This window comes from Amphiprion ocellaris, chromosome 9 (genome assembly GCF_022539595.1).
Source record: "Amphiprion ocellaris isolate individual 3 ecotype Okinawa chromosome 9, ASM2253959v1, whole genome shotgun sequence".
NCBI classification, from domain to species: Eukaryota; Metazoa; Chordata; class Actinopteri; family Pomacentridae; genus Amphiprion; species Amphiprion ocellaris.
In genome coordinates, this window is record NC_072774.1 from 21,185,999 (window position 1) to 21,198,419 (window position 12,421).

The following is a 12,421-nucleotide window of genomic DNA, read 5'->3' on the forward strand; positions in this document are numbered from 1 at the left end:
AGTTACTGTACAACAGTTTTAGGGAATTGTTTTGCTGTGAGAAGGACATTTCAAATTTACTGTCACCAAACAGCAGGTAGCTGCAGCTGCACAGACATCTAGCAGGAGGCTTCTTTTTTTATTTTATTGTATTTATTTTTGCTGTACATGTTAGGTGTATATACTTCCTCAGAGCAAAACAACTGAATTTAGAAAATGATGGAATTTACCGCCACAGCAAGTAACCTAGAGTGACAGCAAAAGTTACATTTTTATGTTTTGAAGAGTTTTTAAGGTCTTTGTTACTGTCACCCCAAGTAGTTTAACAATTCAGCTGGTGGAGTCAAGTATTAGCATAAGTCAGCATCTGTGTGCTTAGTTTGTTAACTTTTGTTTTGTTTTGTTTTACTATTTTCTAAGAAGCATTTCTAAAAATGTTGAAAATATGTATAAAAAGAAATTATGATAAGGATGGCACATGGAAATTGTTAGCGCTGTCAACATTGAGTTGTTGGAGTGTGTTTCCTTAAGGCTTTCTGCCAGAAATTTCATTTGTGTGATAAAGATGACCTTGATGTATAGTAGGTAATCTGCGTATAACAACAGTCTGACTAAAAGGTGTTAGTGTTTATTTACCAAGGAATTACTGTCCATTAAAAGATCTCCTACCAAACTGTGATTGTGGAAAGAGCCTTGAGCAACCTCTACCTGCTCCAGTGGAGTTCCTTTCAGCACAAAGCAGGTTTTTCAGGACAGCTAGCCTATGTGTGAGAGTAAAGCAGGGCATCACTGAAAGGAGAACATGTGTGCTTTATCAAACCTTAATACAGGGGTTTCAAGGAAACAAGAAAATGGTTGAAAGTGTTTTCACTGATAGCTTTAAATAGCTTGCTACACCTGTGTTGGTCTAATGCATCCATTTCTTTCTTCCCCAGGTTGCCATCTTTCTGCCTTGCCACATAATTGCACTGTTCTTTCTCAAAAACATCAAGTGATTACCAAATACTTCTAATCTACACCAACTTCTTTATATTGTTCTGTAATGACTCAAAGATGCCTCGGCTCTTTCTCTGAATTATCATGGGAAATGAACAATAGCCACTTGTCAGTACTTACCTTTCTTGGAAAATATTAAGGAGTGGACTATTAGCATGAACCACAAAGAACATGCTGTTCTGCACAAATGTTTCAGATAATCTTTAACCCATTCAGTCAAAAAATTAAAAAAGCACATTCTAGAGTTCTATACTATGTGAAATGTAGCTTTACAATATTGTCACTAAATAAATCAATTATAGTATTTTACTTAATAATGGAAGTATATGTCACAGAAGCACTGTGCTTCAGTTTCATCAAATTCAAAAGAGTGGCATCTGTGATCTCACCTGATATTTATTGTTTGACAGCTGGATGAAAACCATCTGATCCATACTTTATTGCATGGTGGACCAAGAGAAAAGGGCTAAGACTGTGGCTGAGCAGTTACTAGCCAGATGTTAGAAATTCAGAGTAAGCGCGGACATATTATAACCTTGTACATGACAGCTAATGAACCTAATCAGCGGCGTTGAAACAAAGCCTTTTTCCAGAGTGTTCGCAGCCCTCTCTGCACTTTCCAGAAGGGTACTGGGTCCTAAGCTCTTAAATCCTCCCCTAGATGGTCCGTCTGTCTGTGTGCATCAGGTCCACTAAAGCTCCTGAGTAAAGCTTCATGCAGCCAAAGTGTGTGCATGTGTGTTTGTGCGTGTGTGATGACTTTAGTGAAATCCCACAGTGAGGACTGGCTGAGAAGAGCATTGGCTACAGCCCCACTAAAGCTTTGTAACGGCTGGTTGGGGACACTGTGTGTGTGTGTGTGTGTGTGTGTGTGTGTGTGTGTGTGTGTGTGTGTGTGTGTGTGTGTGTGTGTGTGTGTGTGTGTGTGTGTGTGTGTGTGTGTGTGTGTGTGTGTGTGTGTGTGACAGTGAGGGATGGGACTGCAGGCAGCTCTGGACTCGGACCCTCATCTCACGCTGGACTGCACACACACAGACAGACACACTCACACACACATTATAGTACCCTTGTCACCCTCCCGATTGCTCCCTGGCCCTGTTAACTGCCTGTTAAGCATTAATGCCCAATTATATGCCTCTTCCTTTTGGTGAAGGGGTACACTCTTTGTCTGTCTGTTATTAATAGGGGAGATGGAGACAATGTCTTGTAATTTAGCTCAATCGTCTGCTTATCTGTGCGTTAGCTTTACAAGGCGTTACTGTGCGTGGGAGTACAAGCACGTATGTGTGTGTTAGCAGGAGAGGAACAGAGGGAGATTTTGTTTGTGCATATTTAGTGTGTGTGTGTGTGTGTGGGAGGAGTGACAGAGTGTGTTTGTGAGACTAAACAAGAAAAAGGTTTAATTAGACTTCTTGAGGGATTAGAACTCAGATGAGTCAGGATTGTAATCTGGCCAGGGTGGCATGAGCCACGACACACACACACGATTACACACACACACGCTCGCAAACACACACCAAAACGCAGATTTGTTCGCCAGGTTTTCTCTGTAATTCTCGCACCTCCTGTCTGCTCTGCCTGCCCATCTTTCATGACCAATTCATTTTGTTTGCCTGCTTTCTTTCCATTCAACTCCGACCCAACCATCTCTTCTTCTCTCTGTCCTCCATCTACATGTAGCAACACTTTGTTTCTATACTTGTCTTTCTTCCAGCTTGTTCTTTTTTTTCACTCCGCACATCTGACACCCTATTTCTCTCTAATCTGCCCTCCTCACCCTCCTGCCAGCTCTTTCACACCATGGCCACCCTCTGACCATCCATCTCCTCATTATTTGTCAGGATGCAGCCCTCTGCTGCCATTGGTTCCTACCCCAAGCCCTTTTTATTCTTTCATCTTACGTCATCCTTACCCAGTGGACTTCTCTCACCTCTCTTTTTATAGCATCCACAGTTCTCTTTGCATTCGTCCACTTTTACCTTTCAGCTAGCGATTTTTAATTTCTTTTCTGCATGTTAGATTTTATGAAATGTGTGATAACTGTGAGTTACCTGCTGGTGGTATTTTTTTGAGATTGGTTGTACTCTTGTCAGTGTTTGGCAACTTTACCGAAAAATGCGATCAATTAATCTTTACTTGGGTCAATGTATAATCGTGGGACTTTTTGTAGCATAGTTGACAGGTATCATAGTTGACATTTTTGCGGTTTTCAGGCCTAAAATCAACATGACCGCCTATAACCTAACACCACATAGCATTTTTAGAGAAAGATTCTTCGAAATATTATATATACAATTGAGCAAAATTGAAACTGAAAGTTATTTATAAAGATATTGTAGTAAACCTGTTGACGTGATAAATCCACAATTGACTCACACACTACTTTATATTATTTAACTAAGAAAACCTTGGAGTCTTGCCAGTCTTTTCTTCAGGAGGAAATGACATCATATGGAGCAGGTCATGTGATCTGGAATTAAAACGCTTCTTAGAGAGGTGTTTTTGTAATGGGTAACGGTTGAAAGTGATTTCTTGGACACAGATACAATTTGTTATTTTCCACATAAAATTTGATATATTGCCCAAAACAAATATCTGTCATGATTATCTCAACTTAATAAAAAGAACACTATCAAAATTATTTTTGGATAAGCTCATTTTATTATTGTTTAGCTAATTAAAGGATGGTTGTTATTAAATTTGGGCAGATATTTAGTTGAGATTTTAGTGATATCCAGTCATTTTCAAGTGATTGTTTCTATAACACATAATTATGGAATTTGTAAAGACATGATCATAATGAACATAAAAAACATGAATGTTTTTACTTCTATTAAAAATGTGTGCAAGATATATCCCATGGACTTCAAAAATCCCTCATTTATATATTGACCCACTTATGTGTTGATTGTTCAGTGAGATACCTAATTACATCATTGTTCTACTTATTGATCAAATAATAAGCTAGGTTACCCATCGCATCACCAATTCACTCAAATCCTGAACACAAATTTGAAGAAACAGATATAACCTAGCCAGCTACATTTTAGAGCTATTTATTAACCATCAACAGTGAATCCAGTCCTCATGTTCTTTAGTTTTCAAAGTAAAGCTGACGAGTTCATACTCCTTGTCACAAACCTGAACAACAGCAGGTAATTACTTTATATAGGCTCTCCAGTTACATGTGTGCATGCAAAGACACAACATGTAAATATAGTCAGTTTCTGGTTACGAGGAGTTGAATGATTTTTCTCTTACATGAAGCTACCAGTTTAAAAACACAGAACGGACCTCTGGCATGTCAGACTCTCCACAGAATGCACTGAAACCAACCTGATATGAACCCTCCACAAAACTCCCAGGAACACAGCACACAAATCAACCCCTAGTTTGTCAAAGTAATGGAGCATTACTGGATGTAGTAGCTGTAATGTAATTACTAAATCTCAAATTGGAATCCCTTATATTGCATTAACTAAACAATGCATTAGTGTCCGACACTGGTGGTTGTAGGGACATTAATGCACTGGTGAAATTATACAACTAAATCTAAAATCTAACTGTGTGTGTAAATGCCACACATTAAAGGTTGTTATGTTTGGTTCAGTGACTGTTTTGATTATTTGTAGATAAATTGACAATTAAAATGCCATTAATTGCATCAATTGACTGACTGATTTATGAAAAATGTCAACTTTTTACCAATTGATCAGTCAACTGGTACGTCATTTCAGGACAATCACGTCTCTTACTCTGTGCTTTCTCCCAGGCCCAGAAACATTCAGTGGTCGAAGATTAACGACACCTTACCTGAGAGGGCAGAGATCTCTGGGCCTACTCTTCAGATTTCCCGTCTCAGCCAGTCGCACAACGGGACGTACTTGTGCCAGGCCCAAAACAACTTTGGACGTGCTGCTGATCACTACACCCTGTTGGTGTATGGTGAGTAACCGTCACTGAGAGTTAATTTGTTGCAAGTTTTCTTAGAATTTCTGCAAGTACATGAAAAGTATGTTCCATTGATTGTTTTACTCTATTGTTTTCATTCCCTTTCTTAGTATCCGAGGCAGTTGTTAATAATTCTATGTGCAATGGCTCCTTTGTTTGTTACATGTCCTGATGCTGTGTTGTGATGATTTTTTTTCTTTTTTTGAGAAGTCTTTTAAATTTTATTGATTCTTTTATCTTCCCAGTGTCTTTGGATTCTGGCTATTCTGGCACTGGGCAACAGACCCATTAAATCTTGATGCTTGTCTCATCTGTCTTCCAGCTTTATTTGTTTTCCTGATACAGACACAGCAGGAAACCTTTGCTAAACCTCTTGAGCGATTGACTGAACAGTGGTATTGATTCCACAACAAGAATAGACTACCAGATAGTCATCACCAAAATTATTATTCAGGCTTTCTGTTGTAAAGAACCAGTTTATTATCTCTGCTGTGTCCCAATCCTGTCCTCGAACAATTCAGAATAACTTAAATATACAAGTGCAGTAAAAGAAAAGATGCAAGATGTTTTGACAGCTAAATGAATTTCACAGTACAAGGTGACACGCAGGAGGTGAAGACAACACAAGTTAATACACAGTGCAAAGTATTAATTCAGTGCTGAATCTCTTAGAACTCAGAATTTTACAGCATTTGGCAACAAAACAACAGCTGAACATCTGTTGCATTTAAAATTCAGGTGAATAAACTTTGCTTGTTGCTTGAACAGAGGTATCAGAGGGGAGGAGGATGTGGGTTGGGGGCTTTTCTTGTCAGGTTTTACACGTTTCCCAAGATGTTGCACCTAGATTCACTGGTGGCGGCTACATTCTTAATGAAGGCTGACCCAGATAGACAACACAACATGGTTCAAAGAGGATGACAGTGGAGCTCGCAACATCACACGAATTATTGTATCACTATTTTTCAGGAAATACGAAAAATTTGCCAACTTTCTCTCTGAGTTTGCAGTACATTTGAAAACAAGGTTTTGATGTGTGTTAATGTTGTGAAATCCACACATGAAACAACTGAGCAAACTCGCAGTCGAAAAAGGACACAACAGGAGTCGTGAGGTTTTAATGGGACAGCAGTATGGCTAAATTGCAAAGCAAGCTCATCATTAAAGCCTTCTATGAATTCACATCCATTGCATTTGTGGTTTGGCCTAATGGCGACACACCGCAGTCACTCAGCAGGTTTGCCCTTTTGATGTACACCCCCCCTGCTGGAAGCTCCTGTCATTGCAACCCAGAACTTGATTTGGAGATCAGAAGCAGAGTAAGGAATGAAGGGAAGAGACTTGATATGTTGTGTAACATTTTTACGCTGCTTTTAGTTTGCACCCCCTCATCTATCTATCTATCACACTAACACTTCTTACTCACACAAACATGGACACACTGCGCACACTCTAGTACAAGCATCAAATGACACCCGTAATGGCAGCTTTCCACAGGCATCAAGGGTGGCAGCAGTGGCAAGATGAAAGGTGACATCCCCACCCACGACCCACTCTCTCTCTCTCTCTCTCTTTCTCTCTCTCTCTCTTCTTCTGTCTTTCTCTCTGTTTCCCTCTCTCTCCATCCTAGAAGGTTAGACATGTCGAGCTTTGAAGTGTGTTGCCACCCCTGTAGAACAACGCTCTTTTTCCCTACTCTTCAGCTGTCTCCCTTTACCATTTTTTGCTGTCATATTCATCTGTATTTCTTTGTGCAATTCTTTTCTCATTTTATTATTATCTTACATATTCCATGCCATTGCTTTGTGGTGGTCATTGATATGATGTAAAACTTTTCTTATCTCTTCTTATTAAGAAAAAAAAGGGGGGGGAAAACGCATACCTTTACAGTAAGGAATGTTACCTTGACCAAAACCCATAAAAGACCAGAAATCCACAGAACCATTATAAGCCTAGCTCCAGCTCTTCTGTGCTGCACTACAGATTTCCAGCAATCAGCTTCTCAAATCCTCTTGCTGGAATCCTGAATCAGTGGTGGCTTGCAGCACTTCAGAAAAATATGTACTCGTCCGCTGGACAGATTGTTTCAAACTTGATCTCAAAGAGCTCAGAGTTGTTAATGCAGCCATCACATTAATCTTCAAGGCACTCTTGATTTGCCTGAATGTCACAACTAATAATGTGGCTAACACGGCGTTAATTCTTTCTTAAGTAATGTCAAATCAACTCCATGCTTTCAGGTTGTAATGTTCTTAGTGATATGTGTGTCTTTGTAAATGTACATAACTATAAGATGCTATGTATGCTCTAAAGCTCTGCAAATGCATAAACCACCATGGATGATTTAAGATGGTGTTAGTGACTCGCTGTTTTCTTAAATTAAGCTTTTCACTCAATATTGAAAATAAATCTGATTCCATGCTGTAAAAGATGACTCATGACTCCAACACTTACCCAGTGTGCTCTTCTTTTTTTGTTCCAGCACCCACGTTGTTATAGTTGATGTCAAGAATTTTTTTTCTTTATCTCAGATAGGTAATATCTCCTTTTGCAAAGATCTTTGTTTATACCAAACGACTATGATGATAAAGATGCAATCATATTTTCCTCTTGTCCCTGTTTCTTTTTCACTCTCTGTGAGGTTATTACCAGTTTCAAACAAAATTACTTCAGACTTCGTTATTCTCTCTACTACACTGACCCTCTTTTTACTTTGTCTCCAAATGCCTTTCCTCAATATCCTTTCTTTCTGTTGCTCTGCCCTCTGTTCTCACCTCTTTTGCACCTTGTGTCTACTTCCTCTTCCTCTCCCCACTCCTCAAACACCTGCGCTGTTTTTCACCTTGCCACCAGTTTGCCCCCTATTCAAGGTTCAGGTACAGTTCAGTCTCTTTACTCGAAGACGGCCTAGTTTTCTGAGACACAGAGAGGAGTGAGGAGCGGGGAGTTGGGGGAGGATGGAGTGGAGAGAGAGGGAGGTGAGAAGGAGTGGAGGAGGGGGGCATGATGGAGGGATGAAAAGGGAGAGACATAGGACGATGGAGGTCATAAGCAGGTTAACATTCAGTACCACAGCTTGTCAGATAAACGAAATGTCAGTTTAGTTGGCTCCCAGCCTTCCCAGAGGGAATCCCAGGGTGCACTGGGGAGGAAGTGCGGGCAAAGAAGGAGGGCTGGAAAATGTGTGTTGTAGGGGATGAGTCAGCAGAAAAGAATCCATTTTTTGCAGGTGCCGATAAACTCGGCTGTCTTTCCCTCTCAGTCCGTGTCAACCCTCCCTCTGTGAGAGTTACCTTCCATCAGGGTCTGTACACTGGGCCCAAAATCAGGCAAAAGTAGTTGCCAATTTGTTGCAGGAACTATAAGTTCTGTCACTTTGCAGTGGGAGACAGGCTTAATGTTAGTGAAGTAGAACAGAGATTGAAAAGTGTGGAACTCTACAGGGAATCTGACGCATGATAAAGATATGACGCACTGAAGTTTCATGTCTGAAGCAAATTTATGATTAGAGAGAGTCAGACCTTTGTTAGTGTGCATTAAAGTGTGTGCACAAATGAATACATTGAAATTTACTTTGTGCAACTTTTAGGAAGACTAATGTTTTAAATGTGAGAATTAGTTTTGAATGAATTGCAGAGTACACACTATAGAGCAAGTTTATGCAGAATGCCAAAAGAATCTGGCCTTTGTTAGTTGTTTCTTTGCTTCCTTTGCTGCAATAGTTAAGTATAAATTGGATTTTTTTTTGTATGTATATGCAAAGGTGCATGTAAATGTGAGTGCATGGGACTGCAAGGAGAGCATTGTTGATTGTCTGTTGAAAACCCAGAGGGCTCCCTTATGTAATTGAACAGTCTTGCTGCACTCAGAAGAATCGTCAAACCAATGAAATCCATTAGAACTAACCTGCATTAGAGAGGGAGAGGTAGAGAGGGAGGTGAGGATTGTTAGTTTTCATACATGTAACACATCTACATGCACGTGTAACTGAGTGTATGTGTGTGCATATTTTTGCAAAACAGAACATTAACAGCACGGAGACAAATAGAGAGACTAATAATTTGACAGAAAGAATCACAGGAGGCAAAGTGACAGACGGATGAAAGGATGGATGAGATAGAGTGAGATAGAGAGGAATATGAGGTGACCAGGGATTAGTCTGTGTCTCTTCCACTGTTGTAATGAGCCGTCAGAATAATTGGAATGAAAAACACGGACCTTCATTTAATGAAGGGAGACTTTCAAAAAACAGAATGAGAATGAAAGTATAAAAAGGTTGGAGGCTAGTCACAGTGGAAGCCAGACTGAGATAATGCCAAGTCAATTTTTAAAAAATTGTCTTCATTGGTGTTGTCTTCCACGTATGACAATGCACCTGACGTCTGAGTACATTTTGAATGAGTCTCTAGCTAATCAGTGGTGGCCTTTGTGACATCAGCAGTGGACTTACCACCAATGTTTAACACTTTCTGCACTTATAGACAACTGGATGCACAACCACTGCTTTGGGCAAGGCCATTAAAATAAGGAACACTGAACATGAAAGAATAACAGGGCTCATCCAAAATGGTGTTGCCGTATCCTCAGGCACACTACTGCGAGAATGAGATACGAAGAGAAACGTCATTATCGCAAGTGCCGCCTCATCCATCCCTCGAAATAACATGGGCTGTGTGCCTGATTGGCAGGCATATAGTGTTAATGAATAACAATATGATGTGGAAAAAAGGACGCTATCGGCCAAGAGAACGACAGCTGTATGGCATTCTCCTTAATTAAGTTGAAGAGAGGCAGTGAGGGAACGTAGTCACAGAGGAATGAAACCAGAGAGCCAGCTGAGGCAGCTGAATGAAGGGAAGTGAAAGGGGGTGGTGCAAATGAAGGAAAAGAGTTTGGCTGATGAAGAAAGAAGAAAGAGGAAGTGAGAGATGGAAATTATAGAAAAGAGATAAGAAAAAGTCGGAAATAGCGGGGAAAAAAAAATATTTTTCCGTCATTTGTCATAGTCAAGAGAAATTAGTCAGCCAGTTAATTAGTGCAGTGACCCTAGCTATTAATCTTCAGCACTCAGGCTGAAGTGACAACTACATGCACACATACATGTGTCCACACACAAACTAGTACATGCAACACACAGTATATGCACTCACACAGGAGACATAAATTTGAGTCATTTCTTGCCATTTCTGTTTGCCTCTTTTTGGTTCATACTTTCTTCCAGTTTTTCTTCATTCTGTATCTTTCGCACAAAATGCATTACGCATCATGTACAGTTCTTAGCAGGGTGAAGTGGAAGAAGAAGAAGAAGCTTGAAGAAAGAAAAAAGTAAGAAGGGGAGGTATAGTGCTGACATAAGAAGAGTGCAAAAAAAGATTGATGATCTCAGGGCCAGTGGGAGAAAGGGAGAGAAGAGACAGAGGAATACTTACCAATAAATTACTCCTGAGCAGAAAGGGCAGTGTGTGTGTGTGTGTATGTGTGTGTGTGTGTGTGTGTGTGTGTGTAGGCAGTTATGCATTTGTGTGTAAGCACATGTGCACCGTTCATGTGTATATATGTGCACAAGACTGCATTTGCCTGCATTTCAAAGTGAGCTGTGTGTGTGAGTGCATCTATGTAGTTCAGGCTGTGAGTACACAGACTACCTCGCATTTTGCACTTTTGCAGAGACTGTTTGATGAAGTAGCATATTCTTCACTCTGAAAGTGCTGATCCACACACACATTCACATCCATGCTTCCATCTGCCGTTTAGTTCTTGTCAGCCATTATATTTGTCTTTAACAGCAATATGAACTTGTCTCTTTCTGCCTCTCTACCTACCATTGTGTCTTTGCCATTGATTTGGAGAATGTGTCGAGATCCAAGCTATTGTTCAGCATTGAATGAGACAGTCCCTGCATGGCACTGTTCCACTGGGAATGCATCTGTCACAGACAATGTCTCTGTCTCTCCTGCCATTGTACCATAGAAAATGTGTCTGTGACAGAGAATATGTTCCTATATATTCCAATTGCCTCATAGATGAATGTCAAACTGCCAGGTGTAATTCTCTTCAGCTCCTGCTTCAAAACGTGTGTTTCCTTTTGTAAGCATCTTCTTTAACACCCCACAGCAGGTATGGAGGCCAGTCGGAGAACGTCATACTAATCTGTCCTTAACACTTTCAGGGCTGAGATCAATTCCATTTTGAAAACACATCCATTTTGGGACAATAATAAGTTGCTTTTGCATATGGTGTAGATATGCCATCAGCCTCAAATGAAATAAGTCTTTCATCCAGTTTGTGCATTGTGTATTTTATATTGAACAAAAATAAAGCATGTGTCACATTTTATATGTGTGTTATCCCATCCCTTGTCTGTCTGTAGAGAATGTGTCAGTCACTACCATGGTCCCTCCCACTCCTTCTACTACCCAACCAAACACCTCCCATCCTGCCACCCCAACCCTCCTAACACCCAGCTTCGGCCCAGACGCGAAAGGTAAAGCTCACACCATTGGAGAGTCTTGATGGATAGGCACGACCTGCAAGGAGCAGATCATATGTCGTTAACCTTGCTCAGCCTCTCTCAGCCTCCTCCCCTCATCAGTCGCATTGACCAAATGCTACCCTCTACCTGAGTCCTTCTCTTTTCCTGCTCTCCTTTGGTGTCTTCCACTCCCCTACTCATTCAATGGCTCTCAGGTGCCCCCTTCTCTCTCTCTCTCTCACACACACACACACACACACACACACACACACACACACACACACACACACACACACACACACACCCTCTTTCTGCTGCAACCTTCCTTTGCATGTACATGAGCATATGTGCCTGCAGACGCTTGGGTATGCACCATGCGCAACCACCTACTCTCTCTTTTCTTATCACTGGCTGTTTGATGCTCCCTCCACACATATTGCCCAGTCAGCATTTGTGTGTGTGTGCGTGTGTGTGTGTGTGTGTGTGTGTGCGTGCGTGTGTGGTCTGTGCTGGGTCTGTTGGTGCTTGGTGGGTAATGTTAATGAATCTGCGTTAAGAGTTTAAGGAACTGGCAGTGCACCCAGGCTTTAGCTGACTGACATTGGCCTCTGGAGGGCTAAGAAGCTGCTACACAAACATATTTATCTGCACACACACACACGCACACACACACACACACACACACACACACACACACACACACACACACACACACACGCACACACGCACTTACGAAAACAGAGACAAAGAGAGAGAGAGAGAAAGATCACGGATCCAGGTGGTTGTCTAATCATATTCTCCCAGAAGAGTGTTACACAGCAGGTATAAGAAAGGTGGCTTAGCGCTTCTTTGCTACCCTGAATATATTTGTGTGTGTGTGTGTGTGTGTGTGTGTGTGTGTGTGTGTGTGTGTGTGTGTGTGTGTGTGTGTGTGTGTGCGCGCGCCCGTGCATGTGTGTGTGTGCGTGTCACTACACATTGTCTTTCACTAGTTTCTCTCTTTTTATCTACAGAATCTATTTA

At 41.0% G+C, this 12,421-nt stretch overlaps 1 protein-coding gene across 5 annotated transcripts in view; it reads left to right on the plus strand.

Moving 5' to 3' along the window:
* The window catches only part of cadm4 (cell adhesion molecule 4), a 144,699-nt gene that overhangs the window by 127,239 nt on the left and 5,039 nt on the right, over positions 1 to 12,421 (plus strand). For 3 of the 5 annotated variants that reach the window (XM_023262451.3, XM_035944537.2, XM_035944535.2), the window contains exons 6-7: positions 4,748 to 4,920; positions 11,297 to 11,410. In XM_023262451.3, the coding sequence (XP_023118219.1) occupies positions 4,748 to 4,920; positions 11,297 to 11,410 (287 nt within the window). The remainder of the gene's footprint in view (positions 1 to 4,747; positions 4,921 to 11,296; positions 11,411 to 12,421) is intronic. The other 2 variants (XM_055013686.1, XM_035944538.2) reach the window with 1 other exon arrangement.